The 13,718-nt window shown below is 42.8% G+C and overlaps 2 protein-coding genes across 6 annotated transcripts; one reads left to right on the forward strand and one right to left on the reverse strand.

The window, feature by feature from the left end:
* Positions 1-303: 303 nt before the first annotated feature.
* LOC140768757 (protein DETOXIFICATION 52-like) lies at positions 304-2,356 on the reverse strand. The gene has a single exon (XM_073109151.1). It carries the CDS (start codon positions 2,137-2,139, stop codon positions 472-474), a length of 1,668 nt encoding a protein of 555 aa, XP_072965252.1. The 5' UTR covers positions 2,140-2,356; the 3' UTR covers positions 304-471.
* A 5,616-nt stretch (positions 2,357-7,972) lies between these two features.
* On the forward strand, positions 7,973-11,548 carry LOC140768697 (protein IQ-domain 26-like). Of its 5 annotated transcripts, none has more exons than XM_073109071.1 (4): positions 7,973-8,088; positions 9,387-9,800; positions 10,230-10,436; positions 10,515-11,546. In XM_073109071.1, the coding sequence occupies exons 2-4, from the start codon at positions 9,396-9,398 to the stop codon at positions 11,220-11,222; spliced, it is 1,320 nt and encodes a 439-aa protein (XP_072965172.1). In that variant the 5' UTR covers positions 7,973-8,088; positions 9,387-9,395; the 3' UTR covers positions 11,223-11,546. The 5 variants fall into 5 exon arrangements, with proteins under 5 accessions (XP_072965172.1, XP_072965170.1, XP_072965171.1 ...); XM_073109069.1 differs by lacking the exon at positions 7,973-8,088 and adding an exon at positions 8,095-8,313; XM_073109070.1 differs by lacking the exon at positions 7,973-8,088 and adding an exon at positions 8,328-8,835.
* The last annotated feature ends 2,170 nt before the right edge of the window (positions 11,549-13,718 follow it).

A 13,718-nucleotide genomic window follows, 5' to 3' on the forward strand; every position in this document is an offset into this window, starting at 1 on the left:
AGTGGGAACTTGGAATTGTTTATCATTGGCTATCAACCTTGTGGCAATTAATGTTGGTTGGCAACTGGCAGAAAAGGGCATAAAGTGCGTCTACAGATCAAACGACGTAGGCCATTAATAGGACGATGCTGACATCACTATGTATTTTGACTATACGCATAGTTAATCCAAACATCAGAGTGTGTGAGAGATAAGAGTGAACACCTTAGAAAACAAGAGTTAAATTTCTCTTGCCCAGCCCAACCCAACCTGGGTAAATCCTATAACCAAGAATACAAACTCTATCCAAGAGGAAACAAAGGGTTCCAAATAAGAGAAATCATAGATTACTCCGCAATAAATTAAAGCATATCAGTAAACCTCAGTTAAAAGAAAAGAAAGAAAGAAAGAAAGAAAGAAAGAAAAAATCATCTTTCCCGCTCATTTGGATTCTAACGTTAGAAGACCATCATCACCATATACATCACATATCTATCTTTCGATTTCGGTCGTCCTGATCGAGATCAACGGCTCATAACAAGTGATTCTACCTCCACCTTTCCCCTCCTCCTCCTCCTCGTCTTCGTTCCCCCCGGCTGCCACCCTACCCCCCTCCACATCTCCGGGCCCCACCGCCGTGAGCGCTTGGGCCCTTCGGGCTTGAGCCTCCCAATCCGTGGTCCCCACAACATACAGCATGAGCCCCGCGCAGCACACTTGGGCAGCGAGGAGGCCCATCCAGAGCCCAACGAAGCCAATACCAAGCCCGAACCCCAGCCCAACCGCCACCGGCATCCCCACTAAATAGAACGCCCCGAGGTTAACGTGCGCTGCGTGCGCCGGCCGCGCGCTTCCCCTTAAGACACCGCACCCCACTGTCTGCGGGCAGTTCCCGAGCTCGCACAGCCCCACGATGGGCAGCGCGGCGGCCGTGAGCCGTAGGATGTCGGCGTCGTCCGTGAACATCCTTGCCCACGTTTCTCGCATCCCGGCAGCGAACCCCATGGCCAGGAGGCCAATGGAAGCGGCGAGGGCGATAGACACGACGGCGGCCGACCTCGCGCGAGACGGCCGGTTGGCGCCGAGCTCGTTACCGACGCGTGTCGAGACCCCGAAGCCGAGAGAGGAGGGGAAGACGTAGACCAAGGCGGTGGTCTGGATGAGCACGCCCATGGACGCCACGGCCGGCTTCGGGTCCGGGAGGAGTCCGCATAGGAGGATCATGATCTCGTACCACCACCACTCGAGGCACACGGAGACGCAGCTGGGCCCCGCGAGAAGCGCGAGGGGGCCCCACCCGGAGAGGCACTCGCGGGTGGGGGCCACGTGGACGGCCGGGTCGCTGCGGGCGAGGAGGAGCGCGACGAGGACGAGGAGGAGGAGGAAATTAGAGGCCGCGGCGGCGGCGGCAACGCCGGCGGGGCCGAAACCGAGGTGGGTCACGAGGAAAAAGTTCGCCGGGAGGTGGAAGACAGCGGCGGCGGCGGCGGCGATAGTAAGGGGAACAGTAATTCCTTGGGATCGTAGATAGATACGTAGTGGGTGGATAAGGGAGAAGGAGAAAAGGTCGGGGAGGGAGAAAAGGAGGTAGCTTTGGGCTAATTGAGTGATCTCGGGATCTTGGTTGAGAAAAAGAAGGATTTTTGACATGTGGAACCATAAGAACGTGATGGGTACAGAGGAACAGAGGAGGAAGAGGATTGAGCGGTGAAGGGTCAAGGCTAAAAGCTTCGGTTGATTTGCTCCGAAGGCTTGGGAGCAAAGTGGCTCCATGCCGAGAGAGAGGCCGGAGAGGACGGAGTAGCCGGAGATGTTGGCGAAGGCGATGGCGAGGGAGCCGGCGGCTAGGGGGAGGTCGCCTAGGGATCCGAGGAAGAGCATGGAGAGGATGGAACGGGAATAGAGGAGGAGAGCGGTTATGGCAATGGGGAAGGAGAGGCGGAAGAGGGAAGTGGCTTCTTTTAAGCTCTCGGATGGGGTGGGGAACGAGAGAGAGACCAATTGGTTCGTTGGTTTAATGGCAATCTCAGGGGATTTTAGAGGTGGGTTCTTTGTGGAAGTGGGAAAGGGTACGAGCGTGAGATAGAGGTGGGGTGCAAGAGAGTTCTTCTTCTCGCTCGCCATGGATATGGTGGTGGAGGTGGAGGTGGAGTTGCACATGCCAAGCTTTCAATCTTGTTGCGGAATTTGAAGCAAAGAGAAGAGCTTTTGGGTTGTGGGGGAGAAAAATTAGATCCTTTTACGACTTCATGGATGGTTTTGGAATGAACCGAAGCGACAAAGGAGAGCAGAGAAAACGCTCTGTTTCGTTCTCAAACCTCTCTCCTCTATGTGGCTACTCTTTGTCTGTAGGGATGAAAGGCGTTGCCCGTATGCGATTTCGATAGTGGGAACTGGGAAGCTATATAAATAAATACCCCGAGTATACTCGGGATATCGGGGATTTATTTAATCTAAGCCGTCTTTTTCTTTCCTTCTCTCCCATACCATCATTAAGAAAAGCAAAGCGAACTCTTATACTATTTTAACTTTCTAACCCGAGTTACTTGCCCAAGAAAACGAATAGAATACAAAAAAAAAAAAAACTCATAAGCTCGTTTAGTATTTCTATCAAAACAACTATAATTTACTGCAGCCTGGATCTATTTGTATAACAACGACGGTTTACTCTCGCCACTGAAATTACTACACGACCAACAGTGGCTTACTTTATAACTCCGTGCCATCTCTCTCTATATGTGTGTGTATATATATATATACACACACACACACGCTAGAAGGTAACTGTGGCCATGGGCGGTATTATTATAGTTCCATGGACCACATGGATTAAGCGTTGGGGCGTTGGGGCGTTGGGGCCTTGGGGGCCCTGCGCCCCTGTGGGGGACTAAAGGGACTCCGCTAACGTACACCGGTGGCCTATATGTGTAGGATATGTAGGCTTGTGCCCATCCCAAAAGAGGAAAGACCCAGCTAACCTTGACTCTTTCTGTAGCGGAAAAAAAAAAAAGAGAGAGAGAGAGAGAAAAAAAAAAACCCCTTTGCTTCAGTATGAATGCAACCCATCCATCATGGAATGGAGGGCCCTGATCCCACCGTCCCCCTCGTGCGAGGGTGACACGTGCGTACGGAGTGCGGCTTGGATCGCATCTCGCGATTAATGATTTCATCACGTTAAGGGGGTTAAACAGTCGGGATTTGGGCCGGGTTAACATAAAGTAACACATGAGGTACAGTACGAGGCGTTAGCTTTAACGCTGGGGATGGCTCGTTTCATGGAAACACGTGGTAGTCGCACGTGCAAACATACGCACGCTTGTACTTTAATCCCGGTTGGTTGCAGGCCGGAAGTGGAAGGGTGACCCTATTGGCTGGCTTGATCCCACTGGCGGGCCCCAAGATAAACGCGTTAGCCTTCTCTTTTTTTTTTTTTAATCTTTTTTTTTTATTATAGCATAACTGTAAAGTGCCATGTTTATTAATGACATGTATAAAGATAAGTAGGGCATAGAGGTTCCAACGTTAATAAGGAAAAAAAGAAGAAGAAAAAATAAAACTAGTAAATCCTTAGTGTTAAGCTTAGGCTAATTCTTTTTTGAAAAATATAAATAAATACCTAATAACGCCCATGGCTATATATCTATCGGTGTCCATACAACAACGTGAATCACGAGACAGTATGAACCATTAACCTCGGTATGCTAATCTCTACCCAAATCTTCTATACGAAAGTAAGTCGGTAGCACTGCATGCGACAAGGAGACAATCCTCGCATATTTACTTTTCCCTCTTCATCTAATCAGATGAGAAAAAAATACGGATAAAATCACGGAAAATAATAAGTACGTGGCCTATAAAAAAAAATAGGCCTTATAAGAGCTATCTACTTAGATTGCAAGAAGCAAGGGTTATTAAAAATATTCTATGAATATTCCGTCACAGGCTAACTATTGTGAAAATTTTATAGTGGCAAATATGATATTGTAAAAAACTTTAGTGGTGATTATGTAAAAAAAAGAAAAAACAATCCCGAAATAATAATCAAAACGCATTGGGTCCCTCATTAATGGAAAGAGTGGGCGGGGTTAGGAGTTAGGACTCGGTCAATCACGAAAACTGTTTCCGTTTACTTTTGGCGTGTCTCCGTTGATGGAGGTGAGGAGACCGACATGGAACTTATCATGAAAGGAAGATATCGACCCTAGAATTGGGATAACTATCCGGGTTTGTCTTTGGATAGGTGTCAAGTGTGTCTATGCTCGGCTCGCATTCGTCGTGCGTCGAGTGACGCAAGTTGGGTCACGGGGGAGCAAGGGAAAGGGTGATCCTGATAGCCACTCCTGTGGATGGCGATACGGTTGTTATCCATAGCTTTATCTCCTACTCGATAGCTTTCTGTCATGGCCTCTTACAAGGTTAACTTCCATGGATCCAGAAGTGGAGATCTACATGCAATCCATTCCTCTTGACTGCGTAGAGACTTTGCGGTGTGCTCGATCAGATGCATGCATGCATGCATGGCCCGGCCATCTTTCTTGACTTTGCCTCCGTCTAAGCCACTCCTCTCCTCGCAGGGAATGAGATGTTAATAATATATGTATATAGTGCGTGCTCTCCTGCTCTAAAGAAATCAAATGATTATGATTTGGTACTCCTCCCGATCTTTGCCATTAAACAAAGGTGAAATCCCAAGTGGGGAGCTCAGATAGTGATGGCGAAGTGGATTTAGAAGCACTGCGTGGGTCCACGTATCAGCTCCGTGTTCATCGATCCCTTCCATTAAATCTCTTCTCGTGCATGCGGACCATAGCAGAAGTTGACCGTAAACTGCATGAATTTATCACATCTTAGTAATTTAAAGGATCCTTCGTATCCTCCACTCCTCCTTTTCGCAAGCATGCGGATGACGAGATACCTAAATTAGGCACCCCCCAAAAATCAAAAATTTAAAATTTAAAATTTAAAAATTGCTTGTCTTGTCTTTTTATATCAACCTCCTACAACTGCTAACACTTTGAAGTGGATCCCTGTACACTAGGAAATCGAGTTGACTAGATGAAAAAACTCTGGCGAGTCGCATGTGAGCATTAGTGAATTAATATTTATATTATTGTATTTTAAAAATTACTAGTAAAATAAAATAGATGCACCGAAAAAAGTACGTTTGTTATCTAAGTAAATAATTTAACCAAGAATAGATACCATGAAAACATATGCATACCGTAAGTAGCTAACCAGCCATTCCACGGGGTCTCGATCAATTCGTGGTCACTTAATATATATTAATTCCTTTCATGCACGTAACTACTACTTCTTCCTTGTCACATTCTGCTAGTCCTCCTACTCGAGGGTCTAATACAACCTTAAACGTAACAAATGGTGAGTGAGTAAATGCTGGCGACTCGCTTGATCCATTGGAAAAGTAAACACATCGACCCAATTGGTGCAAATAAAGTCTTAAAGACGATGCTTTGATGTGCATGAGAAGAACCACACGCATGAGCAATCCTCATGTGGGATGCGTTCCTTTTAGAAAACTTTTTGGTGTTTGGATTCCTTTTTTGCTTCTCCATATCTGTGAACTATGGTTTCGTTGCCTGACCTCATGGGATGATGACCAGATTTTACTAGTAGGACAGATCATTCTTCTAACTCAATGAACTAATTGTAGAGAATTTGAACTCGTAAGTTGATGTTGTCCCTTGGACTTAACTTTGTTTCTGTGCCGCCCTACTAATATAAATTAATTCTAATTATTAATAATTGGATATATATATATATATATATAATGATGTCTCTCGAAATATCTGAGAGGCAAGTGGAAGGCTTTGGCCTTCTTATCCAAGGATAAATTATGTTTCCCATCTTAGATTCTTGTCCACTTGGCCAATAAAAAACCCACCCTAGTAATTAGACTAGGATATATGTAGTGTAGTCTTCCCTTTGCTGCCTCCCCAGGTAAATACAGGACATTAAAATAGTGTCACTTACCATAAAGTAATGCAAAGTGATCTAATCTCGAGAGTGATCAAGGCTCGTTTATCTTGTCGGCATGACTAATTTGACTTGTATAACATACGATTCACGGAGTGCATCGTACTGAAGGAAACTCCATTAGAGACAATGAATGAAACTATGGAAACAAGAGCCGAGGGAGGAAAACGTTCAAATAGATGATAGCTATTAGCTATTAATTACTAGTGTGATAGCTCACAATAGTTTGGGGATAAACATTGGCTTATATAATTAGAGCCAGAGATTTATCCTCCCCTTTTGTTCTTTCGAATTAAAAGTAGTACTTGTTAAAGAGTTGGCACATAGCTTGAGAAAGCACTCTGAATTTTTAACTAAATTGACATGTAACTTGGTCGAATTGTAGCAATGGAATACTAAATTGTATATAGCACACTAATGGGCCAAATTGGGCTTTCATTTAGTATTCACAAAGGTCCTCAAGGTCATTACGGGCTGAAGTCCATAGGACAAGTTTGGGCCTTTCTGGCCTTTAATGAGATTACCCGGAAAAGAAGCTCAATATGAAATTTCTTTAGACATAGTTTGTTACTCAATAATTTTATTATTGGTTATACAAAAAAAAAAAGATACAACTCTAATGGTTATCTTAAATAAATTACTATAGTGTGAACAAGTATAAATCAATAAGGCCATTTTAAGATGAAAACACTAGATACCAATATGGATGATACGAACCGAAAGACAAGTTAGATATTGCCAACTTGAGTATCAAATCAAATAAATATAATATAATATGTCTTACTGAGTAATGTTAAACCTAGATTCCAAGAATAAGCATGCTAGCAGTCATTGCATAAGCAACCAATTCACTCAAACACAACCATCACTAATGTCGGATATTTTACTAGCTTAGTACTGACACTGCGAAAGATATGATATGATGATATTAACCACACTGCTATGTAACCAAACCTCCCATAAAAGCATCATAAGCATGCATGAATGATTTTGCTTCCTCCATTTGAAAAAAAGAAGAAGAAAGAAAACTAGTAATGCTTCAGACGAAGTACATTTATTAACCCAATGCTATCATGTTCATCCATAAGTATGTCCATCCATCAGTATGCATAATAAGTCTTGCATGCCATTAGATCCATACCATGATGGCACGGTGCAGGAGTCCAGCCATTCATTAAACATAATACTAGCTTAGCTTGTCGGGTCCAGAGCCCAAACCCAACATCTATATCCGAGTCCAAAATGATTTGATCCGTACGAACTCCAACGCACTCTCTCCCAAATCATTCAATTGGACATCTTAGTTAACTACAAGATACATAAGAATTATTAATCACACACACACACACACATAATAAAATTACTTAAATGCCCTCCCAGACGTCTGAGATATTCGCAGAAGCGTATGCATGCATTATTATATCCGTAAACTGGGGGAGTAAACCCGACATGGTTGGAATCTTCCGTTACCTTAAGATGTACTCTGTTCAAAAATTTAAAAAGATTCGGGATCTTAGCGGGAAATTCAAATAGGGACAACCTCGTAATTATCGTTAAAAACCGGATCCAGTTTCTCTCAGTTTCAGCTTGGTTTTACTGTGGTAAATAGATTCTATCGCCGTTAAACCTTAATGACGAAAATAACCTTCCTCTGGGAATATTTACCTTCAATTAAGATATAATAAGATCGCAAGGAGCGTAAATTACAAAAGAACCCCTCGGTTCCCGCAATTTGTGGGAAAATTTTTAACCCGTTTGGATTTTGGCCGCAAGAAGACCGAGATCTTCTCCCAACTTTAATTACGCCAACGTCAGCAAAAGACTCGAATTTAACGTCAAATTTACGAAGACACGTGGAAGCGCAATGAGAGGTGAAAGGTATCCATACATTTTTTTTTAAATACCATATGCGGGCAATAGATTAGAACGTTGCCTCACTTATGCCCCATTAAAAGGAAATTAAGAGCTTCTTTCCGTTTAAAACACAATTTTCTATTCCTTAATAAAAGTTTGTAGAGAGAGAGACAAAGAGAGGAGGGATTCGCTTTTCAAATCTCTCTGTCTCTCTCTCTCTCTCTCTCTCTCTCTCTCTCTGTCTCTCTCCTCAAAAGCCAGGTTTGTTATGCCATTTTGGAAGCAGAGAAGAGATTGTACAAGAAAGAGGCGATCTTTCTAGTACCTCTCCTTCCGTCTCATATATAAAAATCTCTCATTTTTCTTCTACTTCTCAGTATAGTTCCGGTCACCAAACCCAATGCTCGTCCCCGAAGATCTCCTACAGTATTGAAGACTTTTATTTGGGAATAGCGACTCGCGAGAGAGGGAGAGAGAGAGAGAGGAGTAAGCCTTCTTCTCCCTTTTGCCATAAGGTTTTCTGTTTTCCATAATTACTAGCTCAAACCTGTCAACTGGGACACGGCAGAGGAGTGAATCCTACAATGGCGAGGGATGGAGAGCCATTCCTCTGTTTATTTGATGACGTCTATATATAAGATCTTGCACTGGTGGCCGGTGGGAGTAGGAGAATGCTCCCTTCTCTCCTTTTCACTGCTATGGCATAGGATTCGTAGAAAAGGGTGAGAGAGAGAGAGAGAGAGAGAGAGAGAGAGAGAGAGAGAGAGAGAGAGAAAGAGAGAGAGAATCCACCTTAATTGAAAAGTTGTAATGAGTACCTCACGAGAGTGTCAGCTACTGTAGTAACAGAGGAATATATATCCTCTCGTGATACTTGGTGGTGTTGGAGAGAAAAGAGGGAGAGAGAGAGAGAGAGAGAGAGAGAGAGGCTTGATTTTATTCTGGTTTACTGAGGCCTCCGTTGAAAAAAGAAACCCAAGCTTTGTTTGAGTTTGTATTGATTTTGAGGTTGGTTTAATTGTTCTTCGCAGGAGCATTACATCAAGTATTTAGTGATGTGGTAGCTTGTCTTTGGTAAGTTGGGGCAGGGGAGAGAGGTAGAAAAATCCAATCTTATCTTCGCGTCTAAGATGGGCGTTTCTTTCCTCTTTCTTCTCCCTTTTTCTTTTCCTCTGTCTTCTTCTGCCAAGTACTTGGAGAAGTGGAGAACTTATGGAAACTTGAGCTGCTTCCTCCTGTGCCTTTCTACTTAGAAATTTGAGTCTTGAACAATTAATCTATCTCTCTACCGCTCTCCTTTTGTTTTCTAATGGCTTCCAGTTGTGTGGGTCTTGCTCTGATCTCTACCACTTCGCTCTGTAAACTTTGCTTCTTTCCTGGACATCCTTTTGTCTTGTAATGCAGTTCTTCACGAGGGGGTGACAGGTCTTTTCTCCCAAAAAAGCTCGCTCCTTTCAATCCTTTTACTATCTATTCCTAAGCTTTCTTTTTTTTTTAAAATTGTTGTTTGATGTTTGGGTTCCGACCCATTTAAATTTCTCTTCTTCGACTCTTTGTAGAACTTGGAGATGGGTCGCGCTACGAGATGGTTAAGAAACCTTTTAGGTGGTAAGAAGGAGGCCAAGCAACAGCGCAAGGAGTACCCCAGCTACGGCGGAGAAGAGAGAAGAGAGAAGAAAAGGTGGAGCTTTAAGTCTTCGAGGGAGTCGGGAGAAGTGGTAGGGATGAGTCAAAACTCCTCAATGGCGAAAGCGGATTGGCGCTCGGTGTACTCTGAGAGCGAGAAGGAGCAGAGCAAGCACGCCATCGCGGTGGCGGCGGCGACAGCAGCTGCCGCGGACGCTGCTGTGGCGGCGGCGCAGGCGGCTGTGGCTGTGGTGCGGCTCACGAGCCAAGGGAGAGGAACCATGTTTGGTGGAGTACAAGATCGTGTTGCGGCTGCTAAGATCCAAACTGCCTTCAGAGGCTACTTGGTAATGAACAAAAAATCTAATATTTTCCACAAAAACGAACTTTTTATTTTATTTTCCTATGGTGGTTTGTTCTCGTAGAGATTCTAATTCACTGTTATTTTCTCCTTGTATGATTAGATTCTCTGGTGAACTATGTTCGCGCCATTCTATTTGTTCTTTCTCTTTACTATTCTTACTCCTTTTCCTCTATCTATAGCTTTCAATGGTTCTTTTTTGAATTGGCTTCTTTTATTACTTCCCCATGCCTTGTTGCATTTATTGAGTCTTCCTTTATCGCATACTTTTCTTCCATCTCTCTCAATCCATCACATGGTTTTCTCTACCATTATTATGGTTAATGGTATTTTTTTTTCCCTTGGAAGTGTTTTTTTAAGCTTGCCTTTCAAATGTTATCATCGTTTTGATCTCTTTGCTCACTTCTCCTTATAGGCAAGAAAGGCTCTCCGAGCTCTTAAAGCTCTGGTTAAGTTGCAGGCTCTTGTCAGGGGTTATCTAGTTCGTAAACAAGCAGCTGCTGCTCTACATAGCATGCAAGCTCTCATGAGAGCCCAAGCCACCATTCGAGCTCACAAATCTAGCAATGTACTCTCCAATGATCGAAGATTTCTTCCAGAGTTCCATCCAAGAAGATCTCTAGTACGTTTCAATCTCTCATTAATAGTTTTGTGCATTGTAAGATTGCGGCTTTTTAACTCTGTTTATCTTCTTCAACAGCAGGAAAGATATGATGATACTCGAAGTGAGCACATTGCTTCGTTCCACAGTCGAAGGCTATCTACGAGCCTTGATAATGGATTCGATAGGAGCCCGAAGATTGTAGAAATTGATACCTATCGACCCAAGTCTCGTTCTTCTCGTAGAACAAGCCCCTCTGCTTTCGACCCAAATGAGGAATTCCATCTAATTTCCATGTCCTCTCCTCTACCACGCCAAGCTCCACCTCGGATCTCGATACCCAATTGCCGGAACTTCCAAGACTACGACTGGTGTCCCCCTGGCGAACAATGCCGGTTCTCCGTGACTGCCCACAACACACCGCGATACATGCATTCCTCCGGGAATCTACCTATAACTCCTTCAAAGAGCGTTTCGGGCGCCGATGCTGTCCTCCGCCGTTTTCTGAACAACTGCCCGAACTACATGGCGAACACGCAATCCTTCGAGGCAAAGGTGCGGTCGCACAGCGCGCCGAAGCAGAGGCCAGCCCCGTCTCCGGAGCCAGCTGCGACGAGGAAGAGACTACCATTAAGTGAAGTGATGGTGGAGTCCAGAGCCAGTTTGAGTAGTGTTGGAATGCAAAAGGCTTGCCCTCAAGTACAAGAAGCATTCAACTTCAAGTCTGCAGTATTAAATCGGCTTGACAAGTCATTAGAGTTGTGCAAGGAAGTAGATAGAGAGTTCTACTTGCAGAGGAAATGGTGATCCATGGAAGTAAAAACTGTAGGAATAAGAGAGAGAGAGAGATTTCATCAAGCAGTTAGTCGGGTGTAAATTCTTTAATCTAATGGATCGCAAAATTCTTCGATTCTTCCCTCTGGATTGCTAATACTAAAGGACAACTCTAAACTAAGTAACAGTAGAGCATCGGATAGATGGGATGGTGTTTTTGAGTGTGGAATCAAGAGCCACGGGCATAAGAATGGCTTCTTCGGCCACCTCAAATGACTGTAGCCATGCAGAGTGTCTCGTACTTCATGTCTAATTGATATTATTGTAATTTTGGCATGAGTTGCAACTTGCCTTCTGTCCACGTTAAATCCATGTGCTGCTCTGCTCTTTTGTTGCGACTTTGACGACGCTAATCTCGACATTCCTTGATCTATCAAAACTCATGCTAAAATCTTTCTTCTTTACCTTCCCCCTTAAGAGGGGGATGTATTGTTGTTGTATTTGTTTTGTCGTGTGATATATTAGCTCGTAAAAACTTCTTCGCTGACAAATTAAATTCGTCGTCTAGTCTTACGTGAGGTCGCACTACTACTTACTCCCCTAATCAAGATATTAGCTAAGTTATGACGCTCACTAATAAGAATCTCCTCTAAATAAAGTTGATAGTGATTCCTTAACTTGTCTGATGGAGATAACTTTATATATATATAGATCATAACCACTTAATGCTATAATTTAGTGGTACGAAAATCTTCAGTAGGTATAAAACCACCAGCTACTAGCTAGCTAGCACAGAAGTAGGTGATAGTAAGAGGGTTTAAAATTTCTTTTCTATAATGATTAGGTCTTGATTTGATTGATGAGAAGGATTTGCTTGGTTGCTTGCATCACTTCCTTTCCAAGGGCAGTTTTGGAAAATCGAGCCGAACCGGATCCATTTGGCTTCTTCTTCCTTGTCCAGTAATGCAAGCTGCATCCTTTATTCATTGGACTGCAGCTACAGAGCTCTCCATGACGTATTCTCTCATTATTCCCATCCCCACACTGCCACGTGATCACCACCTCCTCCGTAATTCCAAATATGACCATGACCATCCAATCCAATCCAATCCTTCTCCTCTTCTATAAAGATCAATTGGAGGGGACTTTGGCAGTTTTGGCGTCCCTGTCTCTTCTGCGGCGAGAGATTCGATGCAGCAGAAAAGTGAATTGATCGCATGCATGCATCTAATGACACTCTTCTGTGTTGGAGTTCAAATGCAAATGACTTTATTATAATTTAAACCGAAGAATAATAATTGATGCTTTGGAGTAGATCGAGATCATCAACTCTAACTCTGCGCAGAGTAAGGTTTTATAGCTGATATTAGGAAAAAAAAACAACTTGATAGAAAACCACTGTAGCAGTGCTCCTGATACAGTGGAGAGTATGCAACTTGTATTCCTTTCCGGTCTCTATTCATATCGATCCCACTAATCCCAGTACGTAACGTACGGATAGCTGTCTGATTCCTGTGGTGCAATAACGGTCACTGTGAAGAAAAGGACAGCCCACTTCAAATTTCAAAAGCTAGCTAATACGATCTCTGCGGTCATTTGAAATAAGAATCTGATCGTAACTTTGGACTATTCAGAAGGACATATGAATCGAGTCGATGTTTGTGATGTCACTCATAGTTTGTATATATATATATATATATATATATTATTAGGGTACGTACTTAAGGATCGATCTGCTATCCAAGTTTGCTCTGATCGATAAGTATATATATATATTATCATAACTCTTATCGCTCTGATAAATGACAGTAATACTGTGGAGTTTACGAAGCTAGCTAATGCACACAAGTACATAGCTGTAAATCTTAATTTATTACGATTGCTTGGGACAAAATGGGGTTTATCTTGGGTCGGATAAGTCGATCGCTCTGTGGGTTATTCGTACGTGCCTCTCTGTTTTCTATTCTTTTTGCTCGCTTTTGTTGGTGTGCATGATTTGTATGGTTGCATGCATGAGGACACCTGAAATCATAGGAGATCTGGAGCGTTGTTTATTTTATTTTTTCAAAGATTAACGCTTTGTCGATCGTATACAGCGCCTCGTGATTCAGATAGATGAATGTGCAAACTTAATATTATATACGTTGACTACGCTTATATACATTTTTATAGAGATAAATATATTGATGTTTGGATGTTATTTAGAAATAATGGAGAGTTAATTAGCAAATAAGCAAAGCTACGTACGAGGTTTATATTTTTTTGTGTGTTAGGTTACAGGACTGGAATAGATAGTGTCATAAATAAAAAGGTATTTGATTGTTAAAAGAGTGTAGCTGTTATTTGTTGTTAGGTATATTTTGGCAATTATCTATTTGTTCTTAACTGTGGTGAAGTTTCTCTTCTTTATTTAGAATAAGAAAGCATGAATAAATGATATGATATCTATGATATTAGTAACACTATGAGAATATTAACTACATTGTTAGTTATGCTAGATTTAGATGGTGTTTAACTATAGACTATGAA

The sequence above is a fragment of the Typha angustifolia genome, chromosome 10, assembly GCF_048772165.1.
Source record: "Typha angustifolia cultivar Huaian chromosome 10, ASM4877216v1, whole genome shotgun sequence".
NCBI classification, from domain to species: domain Eukaryota; kingdom Viridiplantae; phylum Streptophyta; class Magnoliopsida; order Poales; family Typhaceae; genus Typha; species Typha angustifolia.

Excerpts from the sequence above, each read along its gene's own strand:
- LOC140768757 (XM_073109151.1), bottom strand. The coding sequence starts at position 2,139 with ATGTGCAACTCCACCTCCACCTCCACCACCATATCCATGGCGAGCGAG.
- LOC140768697 (XM_073109071.1), top strand. The coding sequence starts at position 9,396 with ATGGGTCGCGCTACGAGATGGTTAAGAAACCTTTTAGGTGGTAAGAAG. Across the intron at positions 9,801-10,229 it reads CTGCCTTCAGAGGCTACTTG|GCAAGAAAGGCTCTCCGAGC; the intron begins GTAATGAACAAA and ends TTCTCCTTATAG. Across the intron at positions 10,437-10,514 it reads TCCATCCAAGAAGATCTCTA|CAGGAAAGATATGATGATAC; the intron begins GTACGTTTCAAT and ends CTTCTTCAACAG.